General features: G+C 46.1%; 1 protein-coding gene across 1 annotated transcript; it reads right to left on the bottom strand.

Moving 5' to 3' along the window:
* Nucleotides 1–3130: 3130 nt before the first annotated feature.
* On the bottom strand, nt 3131–26774 carry LOC148478179 (trans-1,2-dihydrobenzene-1,2-diol dehydrogenase-like). The gene is made up of 7 exons (XM_088455833.1): nt 26657–26774; nt 19208–19319; nt 7797–7960; nt 6609–6861; nt 6404–6528; nt 3351–3501; nt 3131–3270 (listed from the first exon to the last, which is right to left on the bottom strand). Exons 1-7 carry the CDS (start codon nt 26744–26746, stop codon nt 3161–3163), a joined length of 1005 nt encoding a protein of 334 aa, XP_088311959.1. The 5' UTR covers nt 26747–26774; the 3' UTR covers nt 3131–3160.
* Nucleotides 26775–27334: the final 560 nt, after the last annotated feature.

The raw sequence follows: 27334 nt of genomic DNA, 5'->3' as shown, positions 1-27334 counted from the left end.
CATCTGTTAGCGATCCTGTTTCAGCACATTACAATAGTGATGGCCATCGATGGTTACCATTGATGGCTATTTAGCAAGTGGCCATCGACCAGCGACCAACTATGCAGTGGATGACCATCGATGGGTTCACCAACCGATGGTCATCACTGTTCTTTAACTGACTAGCCCGTGGGCCAATCAGAACCTGGGGGTGGGGCTTTGCGGTGTCGGGGTGGAGCTATGCTCCATGTCCCAGCACCTTGAAAAAAAACATTCAGTTATGCTTTACCATCGATGCAGGGAAACCATCTGGTTCTCCCCATTGATGGTAAAAACATTCGACATCGGCCATAAACCATAACTTTACATCGGCCATAACTGTACTAGTGTTCTCTCTCCAATAACTATTATGGTTAAACATGGAGAATGTCCCAGTGAAAAAGCATCCATCTATATTTACCACCCACTTCTTAATTCGCCACCCGCTCTCTCTGCAAGTTGAGCACGTCACCCCTTGCTGGTGTTCTCATCTCCATATAGTTCAGTCATCTGTGCACTGCAGGTCCTCCTGGGATCAGATAACAGAGTAAGATCATCTTATATCACACCCATGAAAAAGCAGCAGAGTGTATCTATAGATGCAAGAATCTCTGGTGACAAGGTGGGACGGACTGGCCAAAGAAGTGTTCCCAATGGGTTGATGTTTCAGAGTTCTGCTTATTTATTTTAAGTATATAATTTTTTGCCTGTACACATCAGGGACGGCTATGGCCTTGATAGAGTTACGTTTCCTGGTGACTGGCCCCTCCCCAGGGATCAGTCACATTACTGCTTCAGCTGTGACTGGGGTGCTTAATGTACTGTATGGCTGTCACTCTAATGCTCCATCTACTGTATGGCAGTCACTGAGATACTTAATGTACAGTATGGTGGTCACTGTACTGTATGACTGTCGCTGGAATACATGATGTACTGTATGGTGGTTATTGGGATACTCATTGTACATACAGTATGGCATTCACTGGGATGTTTAATTTCCTTTATGGCGATGACTGGGATGCTCATTGTACTGTATGGCAGTCACTGGGATGCACTCCTGACGGTATGGAGTTAATTGGATATTCATATACTGTATGGCGGTCACTGAGATGCTCTGTACTGCATGATGGTCAAATTATTGCTCTATCGGATTACTCATGGCATGTATACATATGTGTGGAGCTAGGTTAAGGGGGAGGGGGTGTAAATGCATATATTTTTTCTGGTTCCAGGTCATTTTACCCCTCATCTGCATTAGCCGATTAGCCTTCACCTAACACACTGACACCTTTTAAGAATAAATGCTCATTTGAACTACAGAATGGCTATATATCAACCTTGGGACGCCTGCATACACTGTTGAATAACTAGTGTGGGAGCGCTCAGCACATAACATGTAAATTGCAGCAATATGAAAGAGCCAGCACATCCAAAAATGAAAAAAAATGTCACTGTATTCCTTTACCTTACTTTCTCTGTTATTATCTGCATTCAGTCTCCAAGTCGTTTTCTTGCCAGGAGTGGTACCATTCCTTTCCTTGATGCCTGGTATGGTGGGCACTTTACTAAGCCTTTCCATCACCGGGACATTTGACCTCTGGCCCTTCTGCTTCTCTTCCACCCTCACCAATGGCGGTTGGCACACACTCCTTTCTTGTTTGGGAAGCTCCACTTTTACATATTTGATGATATAATCAACCAGGATGCCATGTAAGAGGGTATGTAGAGCTGTATAATTTACAGCTGGAACATCAGGGCCAATGGTGGCTAAATTGGCCATATCAAAAATAGTCATCATTGATGTCATCATGCTCCTTAATGAGTTGGTGAGACCTGACTAGCTAAAATGTGGTGGCTACCTGCACTGGGCGCTGTACTGTAACAGAAAACTCCATATACAACTTGCCACAAGCAGCTCACACACACTGGCCCACAAGCTGCCTAAGGGTGGGTACACACTAGAACAACCGGCAATCTTGCCAATGGTCGGGAGGATTACCCTTCGTCCCCGGATCATGCAAGATTGCCGTTACACACTAGGAAGATTTAATGAACGACGGAACGATCACTCTTTCCGCCCTTCATTAAACTACACAGCCCCGCATGCAATATCGTGTGATTGGCCGTGCAGCACGGCCAATCACACGATATCGCATGGGAATTGCGGGAGGATAATCCGCCAAATGTATGCACTGATGTTGTGACCTAAGTATATATGCTAAAAATATATGCACCTGTAAGTATCATATTTTGGACCTACAGTACAGAGGCCCTGATTCAGAGCCGGACGCTCTGACAGATCACTCGCTCTGAATCAGGGCCGGCCTTCTTGTTTTTTTGAGAGGCCTCCTGGCCACTCGCATAGCTGTGGGTGACCACCCACAGCTATAGCGAGCGGCCAGGAAGATGGTCGCGATTGTCAAGACCATCGCGACCATCGGGCTTGCGACGAGCCCCTTGTGGTAGGGTCTCGTTGCCGCAAGCCCCAGAGTGCTTTCGGCTCTAACAGAGCTGAAAGCACTCCCACTGACATCACTTGTGATGTCAGTGGGGGCCGGCCCCAGATGGTAGGCGTTCCCATGGGGCCTCCGTCTGGGCAGCCACGCCCCCGGCCCACCCACCAAAGGGGGTGTGCTGTCACTCAACATCAACAGCACGCCCCCTTTGGTAGGAGACCCGGAGCGACGGATTGCCCGTCGCTATCCGGGTCTCGCACATGCGCATGATGGAGCATGCACACTGGGCCACCATCGACCCGCTTGCGAGCGCATAGCGCTCGCGAGCGGGTCTGAATCAGGCCCAGATGTCACTGTTTTTATGATTGTGAATAGGATGAAAAACATTAAAAGAAATCTTTAAATATAACCAAAAGTTTTCCGATACAATAAATACACTATAGTAGTATATTTAATTTGACTTTACTGATTAATACGATTTCTCTCTTAGTATTACGTGGAATGCAGGCTATCTACATTTATCTTTCATTGTTCACTTTAGTTTTTTTATCATTTATTTTACAATTGCAAGTTAAAAAATAATGTATATGATTAATTATAATACATAGAAATTAGCGGTTTAATTCGATGTTTATTAAATATTTGTGCGTTGCAGTAATAATCCTAACGGTAATTGTTGTACATAATCAGTCTCTGTCCTGCGGGAATGTGACACCAAGCTGCTTGCGAACTTCCTCCATGATGGCGGCCAGAAGTTCACTGTCCGCCAGGCTCATAAGCGGACTCTCCTTTAATCCTACGATGCCAGAAGTTGTCATTAGAGCGGAGCCTAGTGGACAATAGTGGAACTTAAAGTCACATGATCATTTACGTTACCTTTCAGCAGACACTGGCGCACGTGTTCCGCTTCGTAGCTCAGTCCCGTGCTGTTTGTAAAATGCATGGCCTTAGTGGATGGGGGAAGAGGAAATTTGGTTTCTTTTCCATTAAGGATGACAGAGGTTGGGCACCACATGCATGAGGGAACCTGAGGGGGTAATAATATTTATACTGGTGTAACAAAAGGCAGGATATAAACCTTAACGAGGAGCCTGTCTTAGGGTTGAATTCAATTAGAAGCGAAAAGTCGGAAACTTTTCGCCTATTGCACTTTCCGCCGCATTCGCCTGTTTGAGACGTGAATTTGCGGCATGCGCGTCCCTGCGTTTCGCCGTATTCAATTGCAGAACAGGCGAAAACGCAAATAGGCGAATGCATAACAGGCGGAAAGTACTAAATAGATTGGGAGAATCAGTCTGTACCCCAAAATAAGACGCAGTGACACTGGAAATCATTGCAGATGTGTACTATTAGCCCTAATAAAAGTACTTTGTGTCCTTAAGTTGTGTTAAAAGCTTTCTAAGGCGTGCACTGTCCCTTTATTGACATTGCACCGAGGGGGGGTGGTGAGTTCCACTATTTCTCTAGGAACACTTTAAGCACTGCACTTACCTATCAGTATCCGGGGAGTCCATTCCCTCTGATTGATGAATAACCAGCACTATCCACCAATCGCCATGTTTGGTGCCTTATACTGGATTAAGGGCCACTATCATAATCACATACCCAGAAATGACAGCTGTACGGTGCATAATCTGCTGACAGACATAGGTGTACCCATTATAGGGATTTAGGAGTCACCATTTCAGATGACTTGAAGGCAGGCAAGCAATGCACCAAAGCAATGAGGAAGGCAAGTCAGATGCTTGGTTGTATAGGGAGAGGAATACTGTGTTCAGTTCTGGAGGCCATATCTCCAGAAGGATATAGACACATTAGAGATGGTACAAAGAAGGGCAACTAAAATGGTGCATGGCCTACAGCACAGAACTTACCCGGAAAGACTAAAAGATCTTAATATGTGTAGTTTGGAACAGAGAAGGGAAAGAGGGAACATGATAGAAACTTTCAAATACATGAAGGGTTTTAACAAGGAACAGGAGGGAGACATTCTTCAAAGGAAGAGAAGTACAAGAACATGAGGACCTGCACTGACACTGGAGGGTGGTAGGCTCAGAGGAAGAGAAGTACAAGAACATGAGGACCTGCACTGACACTGGAGGGTGGTAGGCTCAGAGGAAGAGATGTACAAGAACACGAGGATATGCACTGACACTGGGAGGAGGGAGGCTCAGAGGAAGAGATGTACAAGAACACGAGGACAAGCACTGACACTGGAGGGTGGTAGGCTCAGAGGAAGAGATGTACAAGAACACGAGGACATGCACTGACACTGGAGGGAGGTAGGCTCAGAGGAAGAGATGTACAAGAACACGAGGACATGCACTGACACTGGAGGGTGGTAGGCTCAGAGGAAGAGATGTACAAGAACACGAGGACCTGCACTGACACTGGAGGGTGGTAGGCTCAGAGGAAGAGATGTACAAGAACACGAGGACCTGCACTGACACTGGAGGGTGGTAGGCTCAGAGGAAGAGATGTACAAGAACACGAGGACATGCACTGACACTGGAGGGAGGGAGGCTCAGAGGAAGAGATGTACAAGAACACGAGGACATGTACTGACACTGGGGGGGAGGGAGGCTCAGAGGAAGAGATGTACAAGAACACGAGGACATGCACTGACACTGGAGGGAGGGAGGCTCAGAGGAAGAGATGTACAAGAACACGAGGACATGCACTGACACTGGAGGGTGGTAGATTCAAAGGAAATCTGAGGAAAAATTACTTCACAGAAAGGGTAGTGGATAAGATGAATAGCCTCACATCAGAGGTGGTTGAAGCTAAAACGGTGGAACAATTTAAACACGCTTGGGATAGGCATAAGAATATCCTTAAGAGAGACGTAAGGAGCAAATAGGGTTGAGGTTGCCAAAAGGATAAAAGAAAAGGGGCAGACTAGATGGGCCAAGTGGTTCTTATCTGCCGTCAAATTCTATGTTTCTATAAATGTGCATAATTTATTCTGAGCAAACAGACATAATTCACATTCAGCATTTCCCCCTAAATTTTTTATTTTTCTATGATAAATCCTGTGCAGGCATTTGTTTGTATACAGTCCGAATGATAACAGTTGTCAAATGAAGTGATTTCAGCCTGTTTAGCTGCCGTTCTATAACTGTATTATAATCAGAGATTTGGAAGTGTCAGAGTTGGGCTGTACAGGGGATTTTTGCACAATCAAGAGATACTGTATAGCTTGTGTCCTGTTTGCATGAGCAATATCGTAATTAATCTCCTCTACACAGGAGGGAGATCAATCTGGGTAGGAAACGCTCCTTAAAATAGAGAACAGTCTTACTGTACGAGGTATGTCTATAAAATAACCAGACTGTGATTCCACCTAGTAAACAAAGCAGTCAGAACCGGTTCTAACTGCATATGTAGTAACCTTGAACTTGTCTGAACCTGGTTGACAGGAGCATCATCGGGCTTGCGACGAGACCCTTGCGGTAGGGTCTCGTTGCCGCAAGCCCTGGAGTGATTTTGGCTCTATCAGAGGCAAAATCACTCCCACTGACATCACTAGTGATGTCAGTGGGGCCGCCCCCAGACGGTAGGCGCTCCCATGGGAACGCCTCCGTCTGGGCAGCCACGCCCCCGGCACGCCCACCAAAGGGGGCGTGCTGTCACGCACCATCGACAGCACGCCCCGTTTGGTGCGAGACCCATAACAACGGCTTGGCCGTCGTTATTCGGGTCTCGCGCATGCGCACGACGGAGCCGCCTCCGTCGTGCGCATGCGCACTTGGCCAACATCGACCCGCTTGCGAGCGCTCAGCGCTCGCGAGCGGGTCTGAATTAGGCCCTCTGTTCCAAAAGGATCAGCTGTCTCCGCGCCAGAGCAATGATGAATTGTTCCGGCGCTTGCATTGAGTTAGAATGTTAATTATCATCATTAATAGCCCCTGTGTGACAATCAGCAATACCTGAATCATCCCTGTAGAACCACAAATGGCAGCCTGGTTTGGCATTGCAACCATAATAGTGCAGGTGAGGATGGCTTGCCGTTTCCCAGGGTACTGAAGAACAATCGCTACGGTTTCATCAACCCCTAGTAAAGGAAAGAAGCATCGGTTGGTGTTGGGAGCGTTTCCCACAGTACGTTCCTATTCTATCCATTGGAGGACTTACCAGTCTCATACAGGAATCCTCTGGCAGTCACAGACTCTGGTTTTTCACCTTTAAATACCATTAAGGCAAACTGGATGCAGTAACAGCCAATGTCCAGGAGTGCCCCACCGCCCAGCTCCTTCTGCACCGCTCTGGGGACGTGATACTGGTTAGAGCCAAATTCCGCCCGTACAACTTTCACATCCCCAATGGCCTTCTGGGATAAGAGGGTGCGGATCTGATCGTACACAGGGAAAAAGCGACTCCACATTGCCTGTGACACAATGAGATATTTTGATAATTATGAGAATTGTAAAAGTTCTTTCCATTAAATTCATTATTCGCAGTCTGAATTGTTGAATATTAAAAGGAACATTGCTTGAAAGAAGTAAAACATGTCCGAGAGACTCATTCATTTCGGTGAGTCCCCACAGGCTCCCGGGAGAGCAGGTCGCCCTTCCTAGTAAAAGGTTTTAGAAGTGAATTTTAGAAGAGATGTTGCCCATAGCAACCAATCACATTCTAGCTATTATCTTCTAGAAGGTGCTAGTTAAATGTTAAGTAGAATCTGATTGGTTGCTATAGGCAATAGCTCTTCTAAAACTCATTTCTAAAAACTCTCACTTTAGTAAATTTACTCCTAAATGTTATCGAAGAAATTTAGAGCTGGCGCCTGAGCTTACAAAATGGTGACAGATGTTATAGCTAGCGAGAGCCAACTTAATACAAATTATTACATTCCCTAAACGACTATATTGACTTCCAAATGCTCCTTATTACGCTAACGGTGAGCGTATGCCGATGCGGGTACCGGTGCAGGGATGCTGGAACAGCCTTCTGGTTAGCGGTAATATCGGGTCTCACTGGAGCTAAGTGGAAGACAATTGTCTTCCACTGTGGCACTCACCACAATGACAAGATGGTGCCGCACATGCTCAGTACATAGGTCAGCTTCCATCTTTGAATAGGGAATGAAGCCTCCCTGGAGGCTCAACATGGAGTCTGTGCAGTAGTGCACTCTATTCTCAACAGGTTTGACACAAGAATGCCCTTCGTGTTCCCACCGATCCAATCCTGAACAGTCGTGCAGAATTAAATCGGAATTGTGCTTTCATCAAAACAATAAGGGGGAGTATTGTAGTATGTTTCAGAAGAATTATACTAAAAACAATAATACAAAAAAAAAACATGCCAATTACAGAACTGTACCTCCATAAAAAAGACATTGTGTTTCCTGGCGGCGGATGTCAGCTCTTTCACCTCCGATGAGTTCATGGCCAGGGGTTTTTCACACACCACATTTTTCCTGTTTTGCAGGAACATCAATACAACTTCCCAATGGACAATATGCAGGACCCCAACATATATAATATCTGCAAGACAATATCATTTCACTTTAATTTAAAGGGACCTTAATCTTATATTTATATTTTTCAAGTTTTTCTTCTTGTTGTTTTTTATTTTTTTTGCATAAATATTTAAGGATGAATGAGCAGGATTATTTTTGTTATAGGACTTTACTTATTATCTATAGTGGTTTTTGGAGTTTTGGCCGCCTATTGCCATTAGTACATCCTGCCCTATATAAGCCAATCCCGCAAATGAGAACAAGATAGAGTATATAAAAGAGACTACAGCCTCCAAGCAATCCCTATCAGAGGTCAGTTGCAGAGGAGGGCATCTGACCTTCGGCAGGGACCGCTAGCTGTAGCTTAACAGCACAATCCTGCACACTTACCTCGCAGCAAGCATCTAAACACCTACAGCCTGGTGCACTGTGCTTAATAACACTGAGGCTACTGCAGGACCATCCAGTGGGGTTGTAGTTGGCATCCCGGCGTGCGAGATGTCAATGGTCTAAATACCGGCGCCAAAATCCCGACAGGTCGGGATCCTGGCACCAGTATCCCGATCGTCGGCATCCTGAAGGTAAGTATCGGGGTATTAGGGGGAGGTTAGGGTGCGGGGTTAGGGTTAGGCACTATGGAGAGGGTTAGGGTTAGGCACCGGGGAGAGAGTGTTAGGATTAGAGTGCGGGGAGGGAGAGGTTAGGTTTAGGCACTAGGGGGGAGGTTAGGTTTAGGCACTGGAGAAGGGGGGGTTAGGTTTAGGGTGCAGGAAGGGGGAGGTTAGGCTTAGGCACTAGGGGGGAGAGGTTAGGGTTAGGCACTGGGGAAGGAGAGTTAGGATAGGGGTTAGGGAAACACTTACCGTTCGTTCCTATGGGTGTCGGAATTCTGGCTGTCGGTATTCTGACCAGCGGCATCCCGACAGCCGGGATTTAATACCCAACCCATCCAGTGTAATTTCTACGTGACTCAACACCACGGTAAATTCAGAAGGGGATATACTCATTGAACCTATACATTTTAAAACAAGCACTTTCTTACCCACTCCCTGCCCTATCACTACCCCACCCCTTATCCTTGTGTTGTGTCTTCCCTATCTTGATGATTTTACATGTTCCTACTCTTATAATTCAATACATTTGAACTTATTTATATGGATCTGTCATTCATGTAGAAAACATTTGAGTACATATTATTTATGTAGGTAAGGCATCCATCTGTACATGTTTATGTAATTCATTCTCACTATTACATCATACTAATTATTCCATCTACTGTTTATAGTTCATTGGTTATATATATCAGAGTTATGTACAGTACACATCAGGGGCGTGCAGTCAGGGTAGGCAGCAGATGCAGAGCCTCTTCTGTCATACTCCTGGGATTGGATATAAAAATGATTAGAATTATGCAAAGAAGATATTTATAACTTATAAACATCTTTGTTTATTGTAATCATTTTTATAGTTAACACTCACCAGCTTTGAGGAGCTCCCTGGGACTGCAGGGAGACATGAGATGAGACAGCAACAGCTGGCCAGTAAGGAGGTAATACACAACACGGGCAGTAAGCTGCACAGAAAGAGAGCTAATAGAGGCAAGCCTCTGAATATGGGTGTGTCATCACTGATAGACACCCAGGATGTGTCATGTGACCAGGAAGTGCACTGCAGTGTTTAGAGATCGGAGCTTAGTCAGAAACAAAGAGAAGACACAGTGATGCAGGTAGGACAATCAATGGACACTGAAGCTTAGTGTAGTGAGGGGAGAGTTACAGTGAGTAGGGGGTGAGACAGGCTCCCAGCACTCAGACCCAACTCCATGTGTGCCACCCCAGCCATTGACGTAACCGCACTTCACTAGTACATATAAAGAATCATACCTTAGCACCACACTTGGTGAGCGCTCATACTGTACTATTGGTAGAAATTAGATTCTTAGGGAGATTGGTGACCTTTAAGTATATCAGCCCCATAAAACAGTGACCCCCAGACCCAAATACATACACTGCAGTACTACCTCTAAGGGGGAACTACTTTCACAGGGGAATTGTTCCTGAAATCCTTAACTTCAACAACAGTTCCGGTGATCATACTGTAGGTATTGAATTAATAATACGGTTTCTTACTGAGATGAGGTTCCTCCATACTGAGGTGGACAAAGGATTAGAGAGCAGAGATCTTTGCCCTCTCCGGGCTCTCAAATTACACGTTGTTTACCCAGAGCCGGTATAAGGTTTGTGGGGGCCCCAGGGCAACTAACTTGTGGGGGCCCCTACCAATAAAATTGTTAATATGATATGCCGGCGATGTTACTAAGAAGTATGTGTGGGGGCCCCTTGGTGTGTTGGTGCCCCCAGGTTCTTATTATTATTATTATCCTTTATTTATATGGCGCCACAAGGGTTCCGCAGCGCCTTACATAGTACAGAAACATAGTACATAAACAGTTGAACAGAACAAGAAAACAGTGTCATACAGTTTAAGACACTACAAGACAAGTACATGGTATATAAACACTGCTGCAACAGAAGCAGGATGGCAAAAGTCACGGGTTAGGTGCTTTTGAGTATAGAGCAGATAGTATAAGTAAAGAAAGGATAAGCACAAGAGGATAGAGGGCCCTGCTCGTGAGAGCTTACATTCTAAAGGGGATGGGCAGACAGACAGGGGTGACACAGATGGGGTAGACAGTGAGCGTGGGACAGAGGGTTAGGATGACAGATGGCTGGATTCCTATTTTACAGTATGTGTGAAAGTCATTTGAATTAAGATTTACGCCACTGACATTCTACTTTAAGAGGCAGTTTTTGTAGGTGTTTGTGGAAAGCCATGGCTGTTATATCAGTTTACGTGAAGTCTGACGGGTGGCAGAAGCCACTTCATGTGGGGCTTTCTACTTCAGGGTCCATAGGGGGTCCACAGGGTTGACCTTGGGGTATAGGTTGGGAACCAAATCCGGGCACCACGCAGTTAAAGCTTTTAGCTCCCAGGATGCACTTGGGTCCACTCTCCCTATAACCCCGCCCCCCAGCCAGAGGCACCTCAGTTTAAGTTGGTGCCCGGCCGGAGTCGGGTCACCGTTACTGCAGGGGGGCTGCTTAGCAGCCCCTAAGCTTAAAAGAGTTTTATTTTATTATTTTTTTTTTACTACTCTTCAGAGCGGCAGCATCAGACTGTCCAATGGACGTCTGAGCTGCCGCTCCTACACCCCGCCGGCGCTGCGACGCCAGTACAGATCTGGGGATCGCAGCGGGACCCCAGAGTCTGTACTAGCCGGGCTCTGGAGGAATCCCTGGGCTGCTGCCGGATCGACGGGGACAGGTAAGTCGCGTGGTCACCGCTTGCGGTGACCCGCGTGTGAATAATGCAGCCTTATGCCTCCGGTCTCTGGGGACAGACCGGAGGCGCTAGCGGTGGCGGCGGGCTCCCCCTCCATGGAGGCATACCCCGCGTGTCCACAGCCCACCAGGGATTATAGCGGCAGCGGGAGCCGGCATCCCGGGGGGTTAATTGCTAGCCAGGGGAGGAAGCCTTCCCTGTCTAGCGGCTCCTCCCCTCAGCTCAGCGCGCCTTTCAATACTACAGTCTGGCGTCGCTGAGCTGCTTCCTCCGCGGGCCACGCTTCTTCTGAGGTCTCCAGCGGCCATTTTCTCTCTGTGGTGCTGCAGAACTCTTAGGATGTCAGTGAGCCCAGTCCCCCTGCGTACCTGGCCATTTTGGGTGAGTGTACACAGCGCTATAGCCTTCCCAGACACTGAATCTGGGCAGTTGAATGTAGCGACATTGTGCAGTATATTATATGTCATGCTTATGTATGTATATATATTTTTCTGCATTGTATGTGACTTATGCTAGTGCTGACTGTCTGCTTTTTCTCTCACCTGTCAGTGTATATCTATCCCTTTTCTTTATCTGCCCTAATACAGGTGTACCTGGGGTGGTTCTGAGACCTCACATATATATATTTGTTAATATCTGTGAGGTTTGTCACATACTGTTGCGTGCTGCACGTTGCCATATTTTAGATGGAACTGTGAGTTGCGTACGCTGATAATGGGTTCCTGCAGCTAATCTTAGCGTCAGTCAGGACCGGTATGGCGCTGCTTAATATTTCCGTCAAGATAGTCAGATATATCTGACCAGGAGATTGCACACGATACTGCACCCATTATTGCTATCCTGCAAGTCATAGCCTGCAGGAATTAGTGCGGAGGATTTTAACTCAGAAAGGTTTACGTATGCGGCACCATCTGGTGCCGGGCCCCTTGCACGACCCCCTTAAAGGGCGTTGTTTCTCAGGATCCTCTCCTTTGAGGATCGCCGGGCGGGCCCCATTGTCGTCACTCGCTTTGAGTTACTTCACCATACTGCCCTTTTGAACTCGGGGTATCTCGCAATTTCTTGCAATTTACCCCTGTGTCACAGACTATCGCTCCCTGCCGGGGTTTTTCACAGTACATGAATTACCTCCGATACCACATCGGTCTGTCATTCCCCTTGCAGGGATTACCACAACGGCCACCCTGGTGGATGTCGTTTTATACGAAATACTAATTGGCGTGATATACGCCCTGTGGTTACTGACCAGTGGCTCTGCCGTGAACTGGATGGTATATTCGGCTCTTTCCCTCTCACATGGGGGGGAGCCGATCTCAAGTATTATTATCCCTGCTTTGGGGCTGGTAGCCAGGCTCATTCTGGATATAGAGAATGTCGATCCTGCACCTGTATCATACATCTCCCGTTTTCTGCCCAGCGGGTGGATCTCATAGCGGGAGTCTGGCTGTCCCCAGATACGAGGAGTCACAAAGGCCTCCTGTTTCCCATTCCCTGAGGGTCCTCACAAGTAATGGAAATCCCCTTCTGGGATGGATTTGTATGTTAATCATCGGGTTACAGGCATTAATACGCCTCCCATCCCGGCCTGGACGGATTTTACGGATCCGTAGGTGGTAACTTTGCCTGAAATCAATGTACTCGTTTTCAGGGCCTGTTGCCCGTCCTACCATGGCCATCGCATGGTGATGCTTTTGTGACGTTTTTCCCCTCCAACACGTCTGAGGTTCAAATATCTTTTTGCCGCTCACAAAATATGCAGTGGTCATATGTGGGATTACCTCATGGGATGCCGGTCTTCTAACTTTCAGGGTTTCGGCGGCATCTGTATCCGCCGCAGTACCCTATGGCTGCGTTATGGGAAAGCAGAGGTGCACACTCCTTCCAGGGGGAAGTTCTTGTTTGGTCCTGACCTTGACAAGATCGTTGCATCATTGGCAGTATCACTAATGGGGAGATACCGTCTTTAGCTACTCCCACTACATTCGGACTAACTCTGTTAAGTCTTTTTGTCCTCAGGGTCAGCCTAAAGGCCTGTTTTTTCCTAGGCTGTCGGCCTCCACGGGGGCCACCATATCCAGTACCGAGCAGTCCTGGACTTCCGGACGACCCTGTTTCTACACCTGAGGATATACCCTCAGCCTGACGGGACAGGTCTACATCTGGGGAATTTCCAGAGTGAGGTACTGATTCTCAACGGCCTCTCATTGCTCATGCAGCCTCCTCACAGGCATTGGTACACGGGCCCTTCTTCAGAACTGATCAGGGCCTTACAATCCCAGAAAGCTATACAGTCTTTGTGGTAAGCAGAGCTATTTCGGCCAACCTCACTATCTCAGTGAGGGACTGGTTGTTCTACTTTCTTTTTGGGGCGGTGACCGACTGGTCCTCCTTTGCCTATACTCTGTCTCAAATCCCTGAATCAGATTCCAACGGTGCCTTGACTCAGGTGGAATCGTCCATGCTCCATCATCCGATGTTTGGAACCTGGGGATTTTATGGTATATCCGAGTATTCAGGATACGTACCTACGGGTACATACAGAGCCCTCTCATCAGCATGGGTTCAGGTTTGCTGTGCCACAGCAACACTTGTAAGTTTCGGGCTCTGCCTTTTGGGGCTGTCCTCAACTCCACCGGGGTTTACCAGCTTTATGGATTTTCTGACAGTTCACCTGTTCAGTGTATCCGAATGCTCCTTTCTCTGGACGGTCTCCTACTTTTAGCAGGATCACCAAGGTACTTTACCGCCAGGTCAGGATAACCGGGGCTTCTTCTCGTCACAGAAAAGTCCTCCCTGCATCCCTCACAGGGTTTTCTTCATCTGGGAGCACTGCTGGATTCTCAGAATCTGAGAATTTTTCTGGCGTAAGACAAGATCTCCACTCTTCAACTTCGAGGGTGCGGATATCTACGCAGTCGACATATGTCATTACTCTTTGTGATGCGCGGTCTACCAGAGTGTCTACCTTTTGGTAGGGTGGAATGTGCTCAGTTCCATTCCAGGCCTTGCCATAATTGACTCCCCTCCAGATGGATCGAGTTTTTTCCATCGGATCACTGTTCGAACGATGATACTTTCTACGGAGGCGAGTTGGTCTCTGTCCGGGTGGCTATGGCCATCTCGTCCAGGGTGTTCTTTGCTAAAGACAGTGTCTGGTCCGCATTCATTTCGGGGCAGTTGGACGTCTGTCGCTTCTGCCCTGCCACTTAACTTGTTGATACTTTAAGCTGTCTTGGACTTTCACTCTGGCCTAACCCATTTGTCACGGTTAACCTGAATAGGTTCAGTCCGACAGTGTCACAACAGTGGCTTCCATCTAGGCAACACTGGTAGTTGGGTGGCAATGTTAGGAATGTCACCCATTCTGACATAGTCCAAGGGTCTTCTCCTGGCCAACTCTGCGGTGTTTATTCCCGGAGCTCTCCATTGGGAAGCGGGCTTCCTCAGCCGTCACGGCGTGCATCCCGGGGACTAGTCTCTTCTCCAAGAGAGGTTTCAACTCCTGGTGAGCAGAGGGGGCCTCCCTGAGGGGATTGATCCCCATGGCCTTCTGACTCGATCACACATTACCGGTGTTACAGTCCAGCTCTAGGAGTACTGAAGCTACCTTCAGTGACTCCTTGTCAGTGAAGTGGTCCTTCCACTTTGTGTACCTGTGTCCTCCGGTCTCCCTTCTTCCTCGAGGTCTTCGGAAGTTTAATTCGAGACGGAGGGGCTTTCCTTCTGGGGGCTCCAAGTCGTCCCAGACATCACTGGTACTAAGATTTTCGGAGTCTCCTCCTCGATGCTCCGTTCCTACTGCTTCACTATCTGGACCTGTTGTCTCAGGGTCCTTGTTTTTCCCTGGATCTGGATCGCTTGTCTTTAACTGCGCCCCTACTGTGGTCCTCGGGCTTCCCTGGCTCTGTCTTCATTGAGATGTTTAGAGCAGATAGGCCAGACTTTGCTGGGATCTGCCACGGACTGTGGCATACATAATTCTTATGGTATCGTACCTGTCGATACGATCCTCCGGTGTCCAGGATTTCCAGATATTCTGGCATTCCTTCCAGCTGGCTTGGGTTTCACCCTTGGCCTGGCCTTCCTGACAGTGCGGATCTCTACACTGTCGGTATGGTTAAGATATGGAATTGCTCCGCTCTGGTATCCAGTTCATCCTTTGGAGTGTTTTCTGGATTATGTCTCCACTTATCCTCCCTAGGGACTCCTGGGGAGTTGGTAGTGGTTCTTTGTTCCCTCCGGGGACAGTCAATGGAACCGCTGGTTGTGATAGCCATTACATGGTCTATTGTTTAAGCTCTCTCTCTCTCTCTCTCTCAGGGTGTTTAAATCAACCAGGAGAGTGTCTGAATGGGGAGCGTTCTCATGTGGCTCCCTCTTCTGGAGGGCATCATGTCAGGGTGTGAGTTGCTCTCGCCCTGTGTTTCTTCTTAAAGTGGTTTTTAGGTTCCATATTATTCTGGAACTTATGGTATGGCCATTCAGTTCCCAGTCCTCTCGGCTGTTGTGGCCTCATGGACTGTGGTCCGGCCTCTTTGGCTTTATGTGATCCGTTCAAGTTCCTTATGGTAAGCGGACTCCTTATTGGTGGTCTGCGGTTTCTGGTTTTAACAGGAAACGATGGCCGGCCTATAATGAAATGTTGACTGGATGGCCTCGTATGTCTTCCTCAGGGGCCTACCCATGGGTGGGCATTTCTGTCGTTGAGGCTTGTTTTTTTCTCGGGCCGTGTAACCCTCGTGGGCGGCTCGTCGTGGCGCCTCGGCTGTTTTGCCTTACTAGGTGTCCACGTGGTCTTCTGTCCATACCTTTTTAAGGTTCTAGGCATTGGTTTCCTTTGCCTCTCAGGATGCTTCCTTTTTGGCGACGGATTCTCCTCTCAGCACAGGAGCGTCCCCACCCTTGGTTGAACTGCTTTGGGACATCCCCAAGGTCAACCCTGTGGACCCCCTATGGACCCTGAAGTAGAAAACAAGAGATATGGTAAGAACTTACCTTTGTTATCTCTGTTTCTACGAAGTCCATAGGGTCCACAGGGCGCCCGCCCTGACGCACCTGGCTTCATATGGGCTGTGTTACTGGTCACCGGCTTCCCGTCTCCTTTTCTGTGAGTATGGTTCTAGAGTGTTCCAGTTTTCTCTCTCTTTTTCTCTCCTCCTCCGGCCTTTGGCTACTTACAATCTGAGGTGCCTCTGGCTGGGGGGCGGGGTTATAGGGAGAGTGGACCCAAGTGCATCCTGGGAGCTAAAAGCTTTAACTGCGTGGTGCCCGGATTTGGTTCCCAACCTATACCCCAAGGTCAACCCTGTGGACCCTATGGACTTCGTAGAAACAGAGATAACAAAGGTAAGTTCTTACCATATCTCTTGTTATTTAGAGAGTGTGGTTAACGTGTGAACCAGCAGTCTCAGGTAAATGTCGAAATTGGTGAAAGCAGTTATTGTAAAGAGATGTTCAGATGTAAAATAATAAGTTGTGATCAAGTGTGAATTCTATAAGGCACATTTATTGATTTGGAGTGTGATGGGAGACATGTGAGGTTGGCAGGATATATATTCCATAGTAAATCCGCTGTATGTGTGAGGGGCCTGGATTTGGTGATATGTCACCAGATAATAAAAGCAGAAGGATGGAGAAGTAGATATAGTTGTAGGTGTGTAAAAGTTTTTTATAGTGACACAATGAGGCTGTAATTGTCAATCTTTGATGAAAAGAAAGCTCATTAGTTTTTAGAGGAGGTGAGTGACTCAATAGGGTGGCAGTGTGCCCAGAGAGGGGAGATGCAGGGAGAGTTGGGGATGTTATATCCTTAGAGAAAATACAAAGGAGAGAGTTGATAAAAAGAAATGTGTAGTACATGGTGAGTTTTAGGTTTGTTATTTTTAGACAAATTTTAAAGCAATCAGTTTCTTAATCTGAAATTACCTTAGATGTTGGTCAATGTTTGTTCAACTGTTTGATTAACTGTTATGTAATCACACTTTGTGCATTTAACACTTGGTGTTTTTAACCCCAGCTGCAAACAGCCCCAGCTGCCCCTAGACTGGTTGGTGATGTAGCTATGGGTTGGGGCCACTGAGTGTGTTTGGGCCCCTGGGCGACTGCCCCGGCTGCCCTATTGTTAATCTTGCACTATTATTATTATTATTATTATTATTATTATTATTATTATTACTATTATTAGTTCAAGGAAAACCCTGATACTTGTATCTGTGTTCATAGAGGGTGCAGGTTATATCTTCTGAGCCAAGCCTTAGTATACATGGAGTATGAAGTCTTTAACTAGAATATAGGGAAGGTCTCTGCATGCCATTGATCATTATAATAATTATGTATCTCATTAGGCCCTGATTCTTCAGCCCAGGGCATAGGGCTCTGTGTGACCATTCAATTTGGATATAGCGATCGTCCTGCTATTTAATCATGCTTGAATAAAGACGTATAAGGTACGGTTCAACCATGGCTCCACCGATTGTGTGATTTTGCAGATATGTGACTTATCTCTAATAGTCTCTGTTTGGGAGGATTCGGCCTTGTGCTGAAATTTGGTCGTGCGGTTTGAGGTTTCTGAATATCTGAGGCAAATGAACCTCATACGATCCATTAGAAGGTCTTGTAGTGCAGGGATGTCTGCTTTTGTAGCTGTGTTTTTTTAAGAATTTACTCCATTACGTCTTGCACGACATATTGTGTACTGGGAAGGTGAGTTTAAATTACTGTGCGCAAATATTGTAGCAAGCTCTACTGCCACCTTGTGGCGGCTATAGAAATTGCAGAAATCCGTACAATTTTCCTCCATCGCAGCTTTATGAGCACTGATAGTGGAATGACAGTGGGCCTGATTCGGAGACGGACGCTCTGAAAGAGCGCTCGCTCTGAATCAGGGCGTTTTGTTTTTTTTGGAGCGGCCTCCTGGCCGCTCGCATAGCTGTGTGTGACCACCCACAGCTATAGCGAGCGGCCAGGATGATGGTCGCGATGGTCAAGACCATCGGGCTTGCGTCGAGACCCTTATGGTAGGGTCTCATGGCCACAAGCCCCAGAGAGTTTCTGGCTCTAATAGATGGTGATTTCAGTGGGACCACCCACAAACAGCAGGCGTTCGCTTGGGAACGCCTCCATTTGTGAAGCCACCCCCCGGCCACGCCTACCAAATGGGGCGAGCTATCAATCACCATCGACAGCTCGCCCCCTTTGGTGCGAGACCCGGAGCGACGCAGCACCCGTTGCTAGCCAGGTCTCGCTCGTGCGCACGATGGAGCCGGCTCCATCATGCGCATGCCCAGTTGGCAAACATCGACCCGGTTGCGAGCACTCAGCGCTTGCAACCGGGTCTGAATTAGGCCCAGTGTTCTATATTTCAAAGACAGTGAGCAATAAATCTACTACCAAGCTTCTTGTAATTCAAGAGCAACCACAGGCTGCCCCCCACACCCCCAGTGAGATGTTTCTATTTTTACAGTTCTCGTTTACCCTATATGAACAATTGCGCACAAATCATAACCAAGGGCCTCATTTATCAACAAGGTATATCATACGCAACGAGTGCTAAAACTGATGTGGGTGCTTCACTGGGCCAGAATATTGTGGATGCGCTGCCTCATGTATCAAGTGTACCTCACACCTTTTGGACTGAAAGCTTGTTTGGGCCGGGTCCTGCTTTCCTTCTGTGTCATGTGATTGCATGTCATGTCATGTGATTGCATGTCATGTCATGTGATTGCATGTCATGTGGTTTCTATCATGATTCGTCCCCTCTACATACAGCGTACTGTTGTATTATGTCACTTTATAAATGAAAAATAATAATAATAATCCCCGATAACTGTCCTATAGAATTACATGGGTAGTTTAACTGCAGAGCATTTTGTACTAGAAGAGGTTATGCTGGATGCTCTGCGCCCCGCACTATAACAAAGCAAATCCTCACCAATATTTGGGTCCTTGGCCAGTTCCTCATATGAACCATAGGCTTTCTGAATGTTGTGAGTTTGGGCAAATTCCTTAGCCCGCTTCAGGTCCTTATCTGCAACCGACACTGCCTGCGGGGAAGAAATAAACTGTTATCTTAGTATGACTTGTACTTACGGTCACCATGTAAGCCTGGACACATAGGAGTTGTATACACTACATGACCACACCGCTATTGTACATACATTTGGCACGCCTGCAGTTTCTACTATGTAGACGCGCAGCAGGCTACTTGCAGATAAGCTTGTGTTATGCGTGTTACCTGTCACGTACCAACTGGCGTTATATAAATACGTGTACCATGCCTTTCTAACATTTGTAAAACACATGTAAACGGGTCTGGCACTACAAATCATTATTTCTGATGTTATCGCACACATTGAATGTGTATATATAAATTTGTGTGTCAAAATGGTTTCTAGGTTGTGTCCTGTATTTGACCTGTATTCCTACAAGGCTTGGGGGAGAAGGAGCAATTTCTGTCTTCCTGGAACTAGACATCCAGATAACCATCTCTTATCTCTACAGGCCATAAAGTTTGGGGAGAGATGAATCCTTCATTTTCAGATGGACAGACCTGGATGAGCCAGGCCATGGGATATAAATCCTATAGGATGGATGATAGCAGGAATCTATGTTATGTTACCTGCTGACTGGTTTCTAAATCCCCATCCACCCTGTTTCAAACCCCCCTATCTCCTATAGACAATTATGTGGAAGAGTGTGTCTGATTTCTTATGTCCAGTGTACAGCAAAGAGAGAGGGGCTGATGCACCTGAGAGGGTATAACTGTGCTTCTACCTCAATGATAAGTGCTCTGTGTGCCTAAGGAGAGTCCTGACAACTGGCCTGGATCCGATGCTTCAAATGTCTCCTTCACGTCAGGGTTCGAGAACTCTGAGTTATTTCTCTTTTATTTTTAGAAAATATTTGTCTTATAATCTGTTTGTCATTTTATTAATATTTTGCAACTAAACCTTGAAAATATTTTTTGGATTAAACACATTTAATCTAGCATATTCTCCATGATTCTTGTTGAACTTGCGTGGCTGGTGAGGCCCCTGCTACATACCTGTGTGCAATTTGAATGTGATTTATTATTAGGGGTGAGTGGGTTCGGATTTCTGAAATCCGAGGCCCCCCGATCCGAGGCCGATCCGAGGCAGGCTCGACTTTTCCCGCCTGACTCGGATAGGGGCTGGCTGTACTGTGTTGTGCAGTCAGTTGTCCATAGGGGCTGTGTCCACTCCAAAGTCCTGTGCAGTGTCCCAGTCCTAAAGGGGTGCTGTAGTGTTGTCCAGGGGGTGCTCTGTCCATCAGGGGTGCTCCCCCAGAGTGCAAAAAAATAAAAAAAAATTCTGTTTGTGACTGTGTGCGCAGTAGCCGCACGTGCATCAACAAAGTAGCGCCAAGCGTGCGCCTGTGTCATAAGTAAAGGGCCGGCTGGCTTGACCGTTAAAGGGTGCTGTAACCCCCAAAGTGCACTCCAATCAAAATAAAAAAATATTTTCTGTGTTTGTGAATTGTGTGCACTGTGGCTGCATGTGCTTCAAACAAAGGAGCAGTGCCAAGCGTGCGCCTGTGTCCCATAAGTAAAAGGCCGGCTGGCTTGTCCGTTAAAAGGTGCTGTAACCCCCAAAGTACACTCCAAACAAAAAAAATATATATTTTCTGTGTTTGTGACTTGTGTGCACTGTGGCTGCACGTGCATCAACAAAGGAGCAGCGCCAAGCGTGCACCTGTGTCCCATAATTAAAGGGCTGGCTGGCTTGTCCATTAAAGGGTGCTGTAACTCCCAAAGTACACTACAAACAAAAAAAATATATATTTTCCGTGTTTGTGAATTGTGTGCACTGTGGCTGCACGTGCATCAACAAAGGAGCAGCGCCAAGCGTGCGCCTGTGTCCCATAAGTAAAAGGTCGGCTGGCTTGTGCGTTAAAGGGTGCTGTAACCCCCAAAGTACACTCCAAACAAAATATAAAAATATTTTCTGTGTTTGTGAATTGTGTGCACTGTGGCTGCACGTGCATCAACAAAGGAGCAGCGCCAAGCGTGCGCCTGTGTCCCATAAGTAAAAGGCCGGCTGGCTTGTCCGTTAAAGGGTGCTGTAACCCCCAAAGTACACTCCAAACAAAAAAAATATATATTTTCTGTGTTTGTGAATTGTGTGCACTGTGGCTGCAAGTGCATCAACAAAGGAGCAGCGGCAAGCGTGCGCCTGTGTCCCATAAGTAAAGAGCCGGCTGGCTCATTTCTTAAAGGGTGGTGTAACCCACAAAGTGCACTAGTCTCTAGCAAAAATAAAAAATTATTTTCTGTGTTTGTGTGCGCCTTAGCCGCACGTATATATCAATATAACATAAATGGAGGACCAAACTTTCTCCGATAAAAATAAAATAGGGAAAGATCAAGAACCACTTCCTCCTAGTGCTGAAGCTGCTGCCACTAGTCATGACATAGACGATAACATGCCATCAACGTCGTCTGCCAAGGCCGATGCCCAATGTCATAGTAGAGGGCACATACAATCCCAAATGACAAAGTTCAGGAAAATGACCTTGAAAAAAACATTTAAATCATCTGAAGAGAAACGTAAACTTGCCAATATGCCATTTACGACACAGAGTGGCAAGGAACGGCTAAGGTCTTTCCCTATGTTCATGACTAGTGGTTCAGCTTCACATGACGATGGAAGCCCTCCTCCCGCTAAAAAAATCAAACGAGTTAAGCTGGCAAAAGCACAGCGAAGAACTGTGCGTTCTAAGAAGATATCATAAATCCCCAAGGAGAGTCCATGTGTGGTGGCGGTTGCGATGCCTGACCTTCCCAGCACTGGACGGGAAGAGGTGGCTCTTTCCACCATTTGCACGCCCCCTGCAAGTGCTGAAAGGAGCACCCACAGTCCACTTGCTGATATGCAAATTGAAGATGTCACTGTTGAAGTACAACAGGATGAGGATACTGGTGTAGCTGGCGCTGAGGAGGAAGTTGGCGAGGAGGATTCTGATGGTGATGTGGTTTGTTTAAATCAGGCTTCGGGGGAGACAGTTGTTGTCCATGGGATGAAAAATCCCATCACGGTCATGCCTGGGCAGAAGACCAAACATTTCACCTCTTTGGTCTGGCAATATTTCTATCCAAATCCGGACAACAACTGTCTTGCCATATGTACCATATGTAAAGGTGAAATAAGTAGGGGTAGGGGACGTTAACCACCTAGGAACATCCTCCCTTATACGTCACCTGCAGCGCATTCATAAAAAGTTACTGTCAAGTTCAGAAACTTTGGGTAAGACCGTAAGCAGTCCAGGGACACCTAAATCCCTTTGTCCTGTTTTATCCAAGGAATCGGTGGATGAGGAGGATGAGGACGAAATCTTGCCTCCGTAGAGCCAGTTTGTGCAGGGACACATTAATTGCCAGCTTGTTTTGTGGGCGCTCAAACGAACCAATCATTTCAGCCACAGTCATGTGGCAGACCCTGGCGCTGAAATGATTGGTTTGTTAAAGTGTGCATGTCCTATTTATACAACATAAGGGTGGGTGGGAGGGCCCAAGGACAATTCCATTTTGCACCTCTTTTTTTTCTTTGCATTATGTACTGTTTGGGGCCTAGTTTTTCAAACTGCCATCCTGTCTGCCACTGCAGTGTCACTCCTAGATGGACCACGTGTTTGTGCCGCCCACTCATGTCGCTTAGCATAGTCATCCAGCTACCTCGGTGCAACCTTTTGGACATAAAAACACTATTGTGAGGTGTGAGGTGTTCAGAATAGACTGGAAATTAGTGGAAATTAAGGTTAATAATAGCATAGGAGCAGAAAACCCCACAAATTCTGTGATTTTAGCTGTTTTTATGCTTTTTTTAAAAAAAATACGGATCCAAAACACAAAACCCAGAACCCAAAACACGGAAGGGTGGTTTTGGCAAAACCAATCCAGATCCAAAACACGAAGAAAGATCCAGATCCAAAACCAAAACACAAAAAGTGGCCGGTGCACACCCCTATTTATTATTAATCTGTTTGGAGATCGCAGAAACTCTGCGTAGTGGCAGAAGAATCGTATATTCTGGTAAGTGATCGGCGTCACAATCAGCTGATCCAGATTGTTGTATCTGCGAGTCGGCCCTGGTTCGTGACAGCACCCATCGCTCCAATTCATCCCTGAGGTTCTCAATGGGGTTAAGATCTGGACTCTGAGCAGGCCGGTTACCGAATTCTCTGTATGCCAGTCCAGGGTCGCCCTTTGAAATACAACAGGTGGCATTGTCGTCCTGACAAAAACATTTATTGTTTCCACAGAATGGCCACAACGTAGGGAGCACAGAGTTATCGAGAACATCTCTATACTTCTCAGAGTTAATGTGACCATGCATTACAATTAGTGGACCCATGTCACACCAGCTGAAACATGGGGGTGTCCAATCACTTTTGTCTAGTGTATTATGCAGAATCTGCTCACCCTTACTGAGTCCTGTACAACCCTTCTCGGATTCTGTAACAAGTTTTTAAAAAAAAAAATAAAAACATCAAAAACCAAATACTTTTTATTGAATTTCCAGCACATGATTACGGGGAATGGGGGTGTATAACGGAGAAAGGGAAGGGGAGGAGTGTTAGAAGAATAGCGCAGTCCAAGTTAAAAAAAAGCGGTGCCTTACACATAGACATTGCAGCGAGATCTCTTATACAGTCATCCTTGAAAACTGAAGTCACGCTATGTCTGATTATAAAGCAAGGTTATCATTTTGATGAGAAAGACGTGTAGTCTAGAGGATAAGATGAACAGAAGGACTTGGGTGACCCAACCCCACATTAATACGTACGTTAACGTGTGCTGACACCACTAAACGCCATATTGCAGGTTCATACATCTAATCAATTTCTCTAATTAATTCAAGTTTTAGACTCTGGGCCAGGGGTTCCCAGACTTTTTTGAATCATGTCACCCAAGAGTATCAGCATCTGTTTCACAGCACCCCTAGGTCAAAAGAGAAATTCTCCAATCTATGTTAAATGAAGTAAATTTTGATTATAGTATCTGTCATCCATTGGGTCAGTTATGTGGTGGGGACAGGGTCGTGCTTCTGTGTTGTCTACATATGTTATGATTTGCAGCCACCAGCTCTTGTTTTTCCTATTACATGGATCCAGGGGCATAACATAATGTAGGGGGGCCCCATAGCAAAATTTATACAGGCCCCCCTAGGTCCTCTGCACCTCCCCCCCTCGACTTACCTGTGCTCCGTGGCCACACCCTCTATCAGCAATGTGCTGCACAGGGCAGGCACACCTCCTCTCCCGGTTGGCTCCATCTCTCCTCACTGACTGATGCTGGGACATCCCCGGATCATGGTCACGCCTCCTCGCAGTGTCAGTCAGTGAGCAGAGATGGAGGTGAAGCTGACCAGGAGTGCAGATGTGCCTGTCTTGTGCAGCGCAACACACTGCTGCTGAAGGAGGACGCTACCATGGCTGGCCTGGTACCGTAGGTGCAACAAGGGGAGTGCTGGGCTCCAGAGGCGGCCGGGGCCCCATAGCAGCCGCAAACCCTGCACCTACGGTAGTTACTCCAGTGCATGGACCGTAAATAATTTGATTTGGTCCTGGAAACTCCAACCGGTGGCACCCCTGCAAGTGCTCCGCGGCACCCAGATTGGCAACCGCTGCTCTAGGCCATAATGTGCCAGTCAAATGATTTAATGATTTAGTTCTGCTGGTAGACACATACTACAAGTAAAATTGAGGCATACTTTTTATTAGCAGCTTAAAAGGACATTATTTATAACTATTCTCATTTGTAGGTCTTCTGCTAAAACAAGGCTACTCTTATATAGTATCTGAAAGATGCTTTGTTCAGACGTTATTGCCCGGTAGGTAACGTACGATTGTCACCTCCACACCACGTTAGCCGCAGCTATGTGGACTGAACAGATATATGTGAGAAACAGGCCCATGAATAGTGTGATGCTTTGTGAATACTGGTCATGAAGTACCTCAGTCACTGGTCAAAAGTGAATACACTATCTGTAATATTGGACCAATCCATGCAACTGAGTACACATAAACAAAATATACGGCACCACGTGTCATTATTTTGGACACTGGCACTATTCCATGGTTCTATATTAATCACAATTTATGTAACTTCTCTGTGCAAATACTATAGCAGCCTCCACTAGTAAATATATGCCTATTATTGGACTGGCAGGTCTCCAGAGTATAGAAAGGAAATGAAACGTTTACACAAATCTGTAATAAAAGAACAACAGATTGATGTTTTAATGTGTTGTAAAAATGAAAGTATGTATACTATATTATATACTGTCCAGGTATGGCCGATATGCTACATATAGCATTTCCTCTCATTGCTGTCTGTCACTACTACACCCTGGTGCTTCAAAATACTACTGGGAGCAAATAACATTTTCTAGTATTGGGCAGAACCAGTCATCCATTGTGTTTAATTGTGGGCACCCAGAGGGGTGATACTGGGAACTGTACTGTACAGCTGGTACAATCACCAACATATCAATTAGTAATAGGTCAGGGATGGACACACACTACAGTACGTACACAAATCGGCTGATCGCTGTCAACTTGATACTATGAAAGAATATACATATTCCAAATAAAAAAATATTTATTTACCAACCCAATAAAAATAAAAACAAGTTGCAAAAAAAGAGATAAAGCTATATTGTATTGTTTATGATAAAATGTAAAGAAAAAGATTTCAAAAGAAAAAATATAAAGAACCACACATTAATAAATAAAAAATAAGTTGCAATTTCCCACTGTATATATATATTTATATAATGTTTCTGAAGTATAAAGAAATGTAGTTTAAATAAGCAAAACAATTATTTTAAATATAATTAAATATTTCCACGGAAAATAAATATTAGACTTTTTTTATTTATTTTTTTAACCTCACGTTTTGATAGCCAGACCTTTTCGTTAACCCTTACCTTATCCATAGGTGTGGCGGTGTTCCGGGCCTGCCTAATCCTTTATCCTTAATACGGTGATAGCAAATTGAGAACGAATGTTGATCATATTTATTCACAATATCTAAATGAACTTTTGCTACCTTCAATTAACATGAAATAGTTCGTTACAGTCGTGCTAGAACCTCAACATTCAGCTGATCTCATTGCTTTTATGTCCTTGATTAAAAGTAGCCGCCCTCACATACAGTATGTTAGTATTTGGATAATGCACTTGCTGCATCCTAATGTTCCCTATGTCTGTTCTATAGGTGACTGTTGTGCTGTCACCTTCCTTACTGTGTTCATGCTGCGCTTGGGCGCTGACTGTGATGCCAGATAGGCTGCTTCTGGGACTGTTCTTGTTTCATGCAAAGTCATTTAAAGCCACCTATGCAGGGTCCAGCAGAACTCACCTGGTGATCCTGAGCTGGCAGGGTCTGCAGAGCTACCATGAAATCATTGCTAATTTTCCCTGCTGCACAGATGCCCCACCTTGTGGCCATGGTGGCAATAAATGGCCCGCTCCTGGCAGATTCCTGATACTGGCAGATATCTGATGCTGCACATCTGTCTTTATATAATAATAGAATGGGAGTGTCCAGTTTACTAGAAGCAACTTCTGCTGACAAATCAGTGGCTGAGCTTAACCCAAGACCTGTCCTACATAGAGTCCTGAATTGCATGCACAGGATGGCGTGTAAGTACCTCTAGCTGCCACTAGAGGACACTAAATATTTGTATGAATATTGAAAAGATGTCACTTTATCGCAAATTACACTTTAAATGTGTGTCCTTAAATGGACATATATTCATGGGAAACTTAATATACAGCAGGGCCTGATTCAGAGATATGCGCAGTGCCCGTCTCTGCTGCCATCCCGTACGCCGCAGACTGTCGAAAATATCCTAACGACTAAGCTGTACATAATGGAGCGATTTTTTTTTGCCACGTGCGGCAAGTGATTTGCGATATCGCACACATTATTCGCAAAGTGAGTGACAGGTAGTCAGCGTTTGGGGAAGAGAGAGTGGGTGGCTAGAAAAATGCAGGTGTGTCGGGACCGTATTGTGGGCGTGCCAAAGTCAGTCAC

This window comes from Taudactylus pleione, unplaced genomic scaffold, assembly GCF_031769625.1.
Source record: "Taudactylus pleione unplaced genomic scaffold, aTauple2 ptg000672l, whole genome shotgun sequence".
Classification (NCBI taxonomy): Eukaryota; Metazoa; Chordata; class Amphibia; order Anura; family Myobatrachidae; genus Taudactylus; species Taudactylus pleione.
The sequence above is the reverse complement of the archived record's forward strand: the minus strand, read 5'-3'. Positions and strand labels throughout refer to the sequence as shown.

Excerpts from the sequence above, each read along its gene's own strand:
- LOC148478179 (XM_088455833.1), bottom strand. The coding sequence starts at position 26,746 with ATGGCCACAAGGTGGGGCATCTGTGCAGCAGGGAAAATTAGCAATGAT. Across the intron at positions 3,502-6,403 it reads GTTCTACAGGGATGATTCAG|GTTCCCTCATGCATGTGGTG; the intron begins GTATTGCTGATT and ends TTACCCCCTCAG. Across the intron at positions 3,271-3,350 it reads GCGCCAGTGTCTGCTGAAAG|GATTAAAGGAGAGTCCGCTT; the intron begins GTAACGTAAATG and ends CTGGCATCGTAG.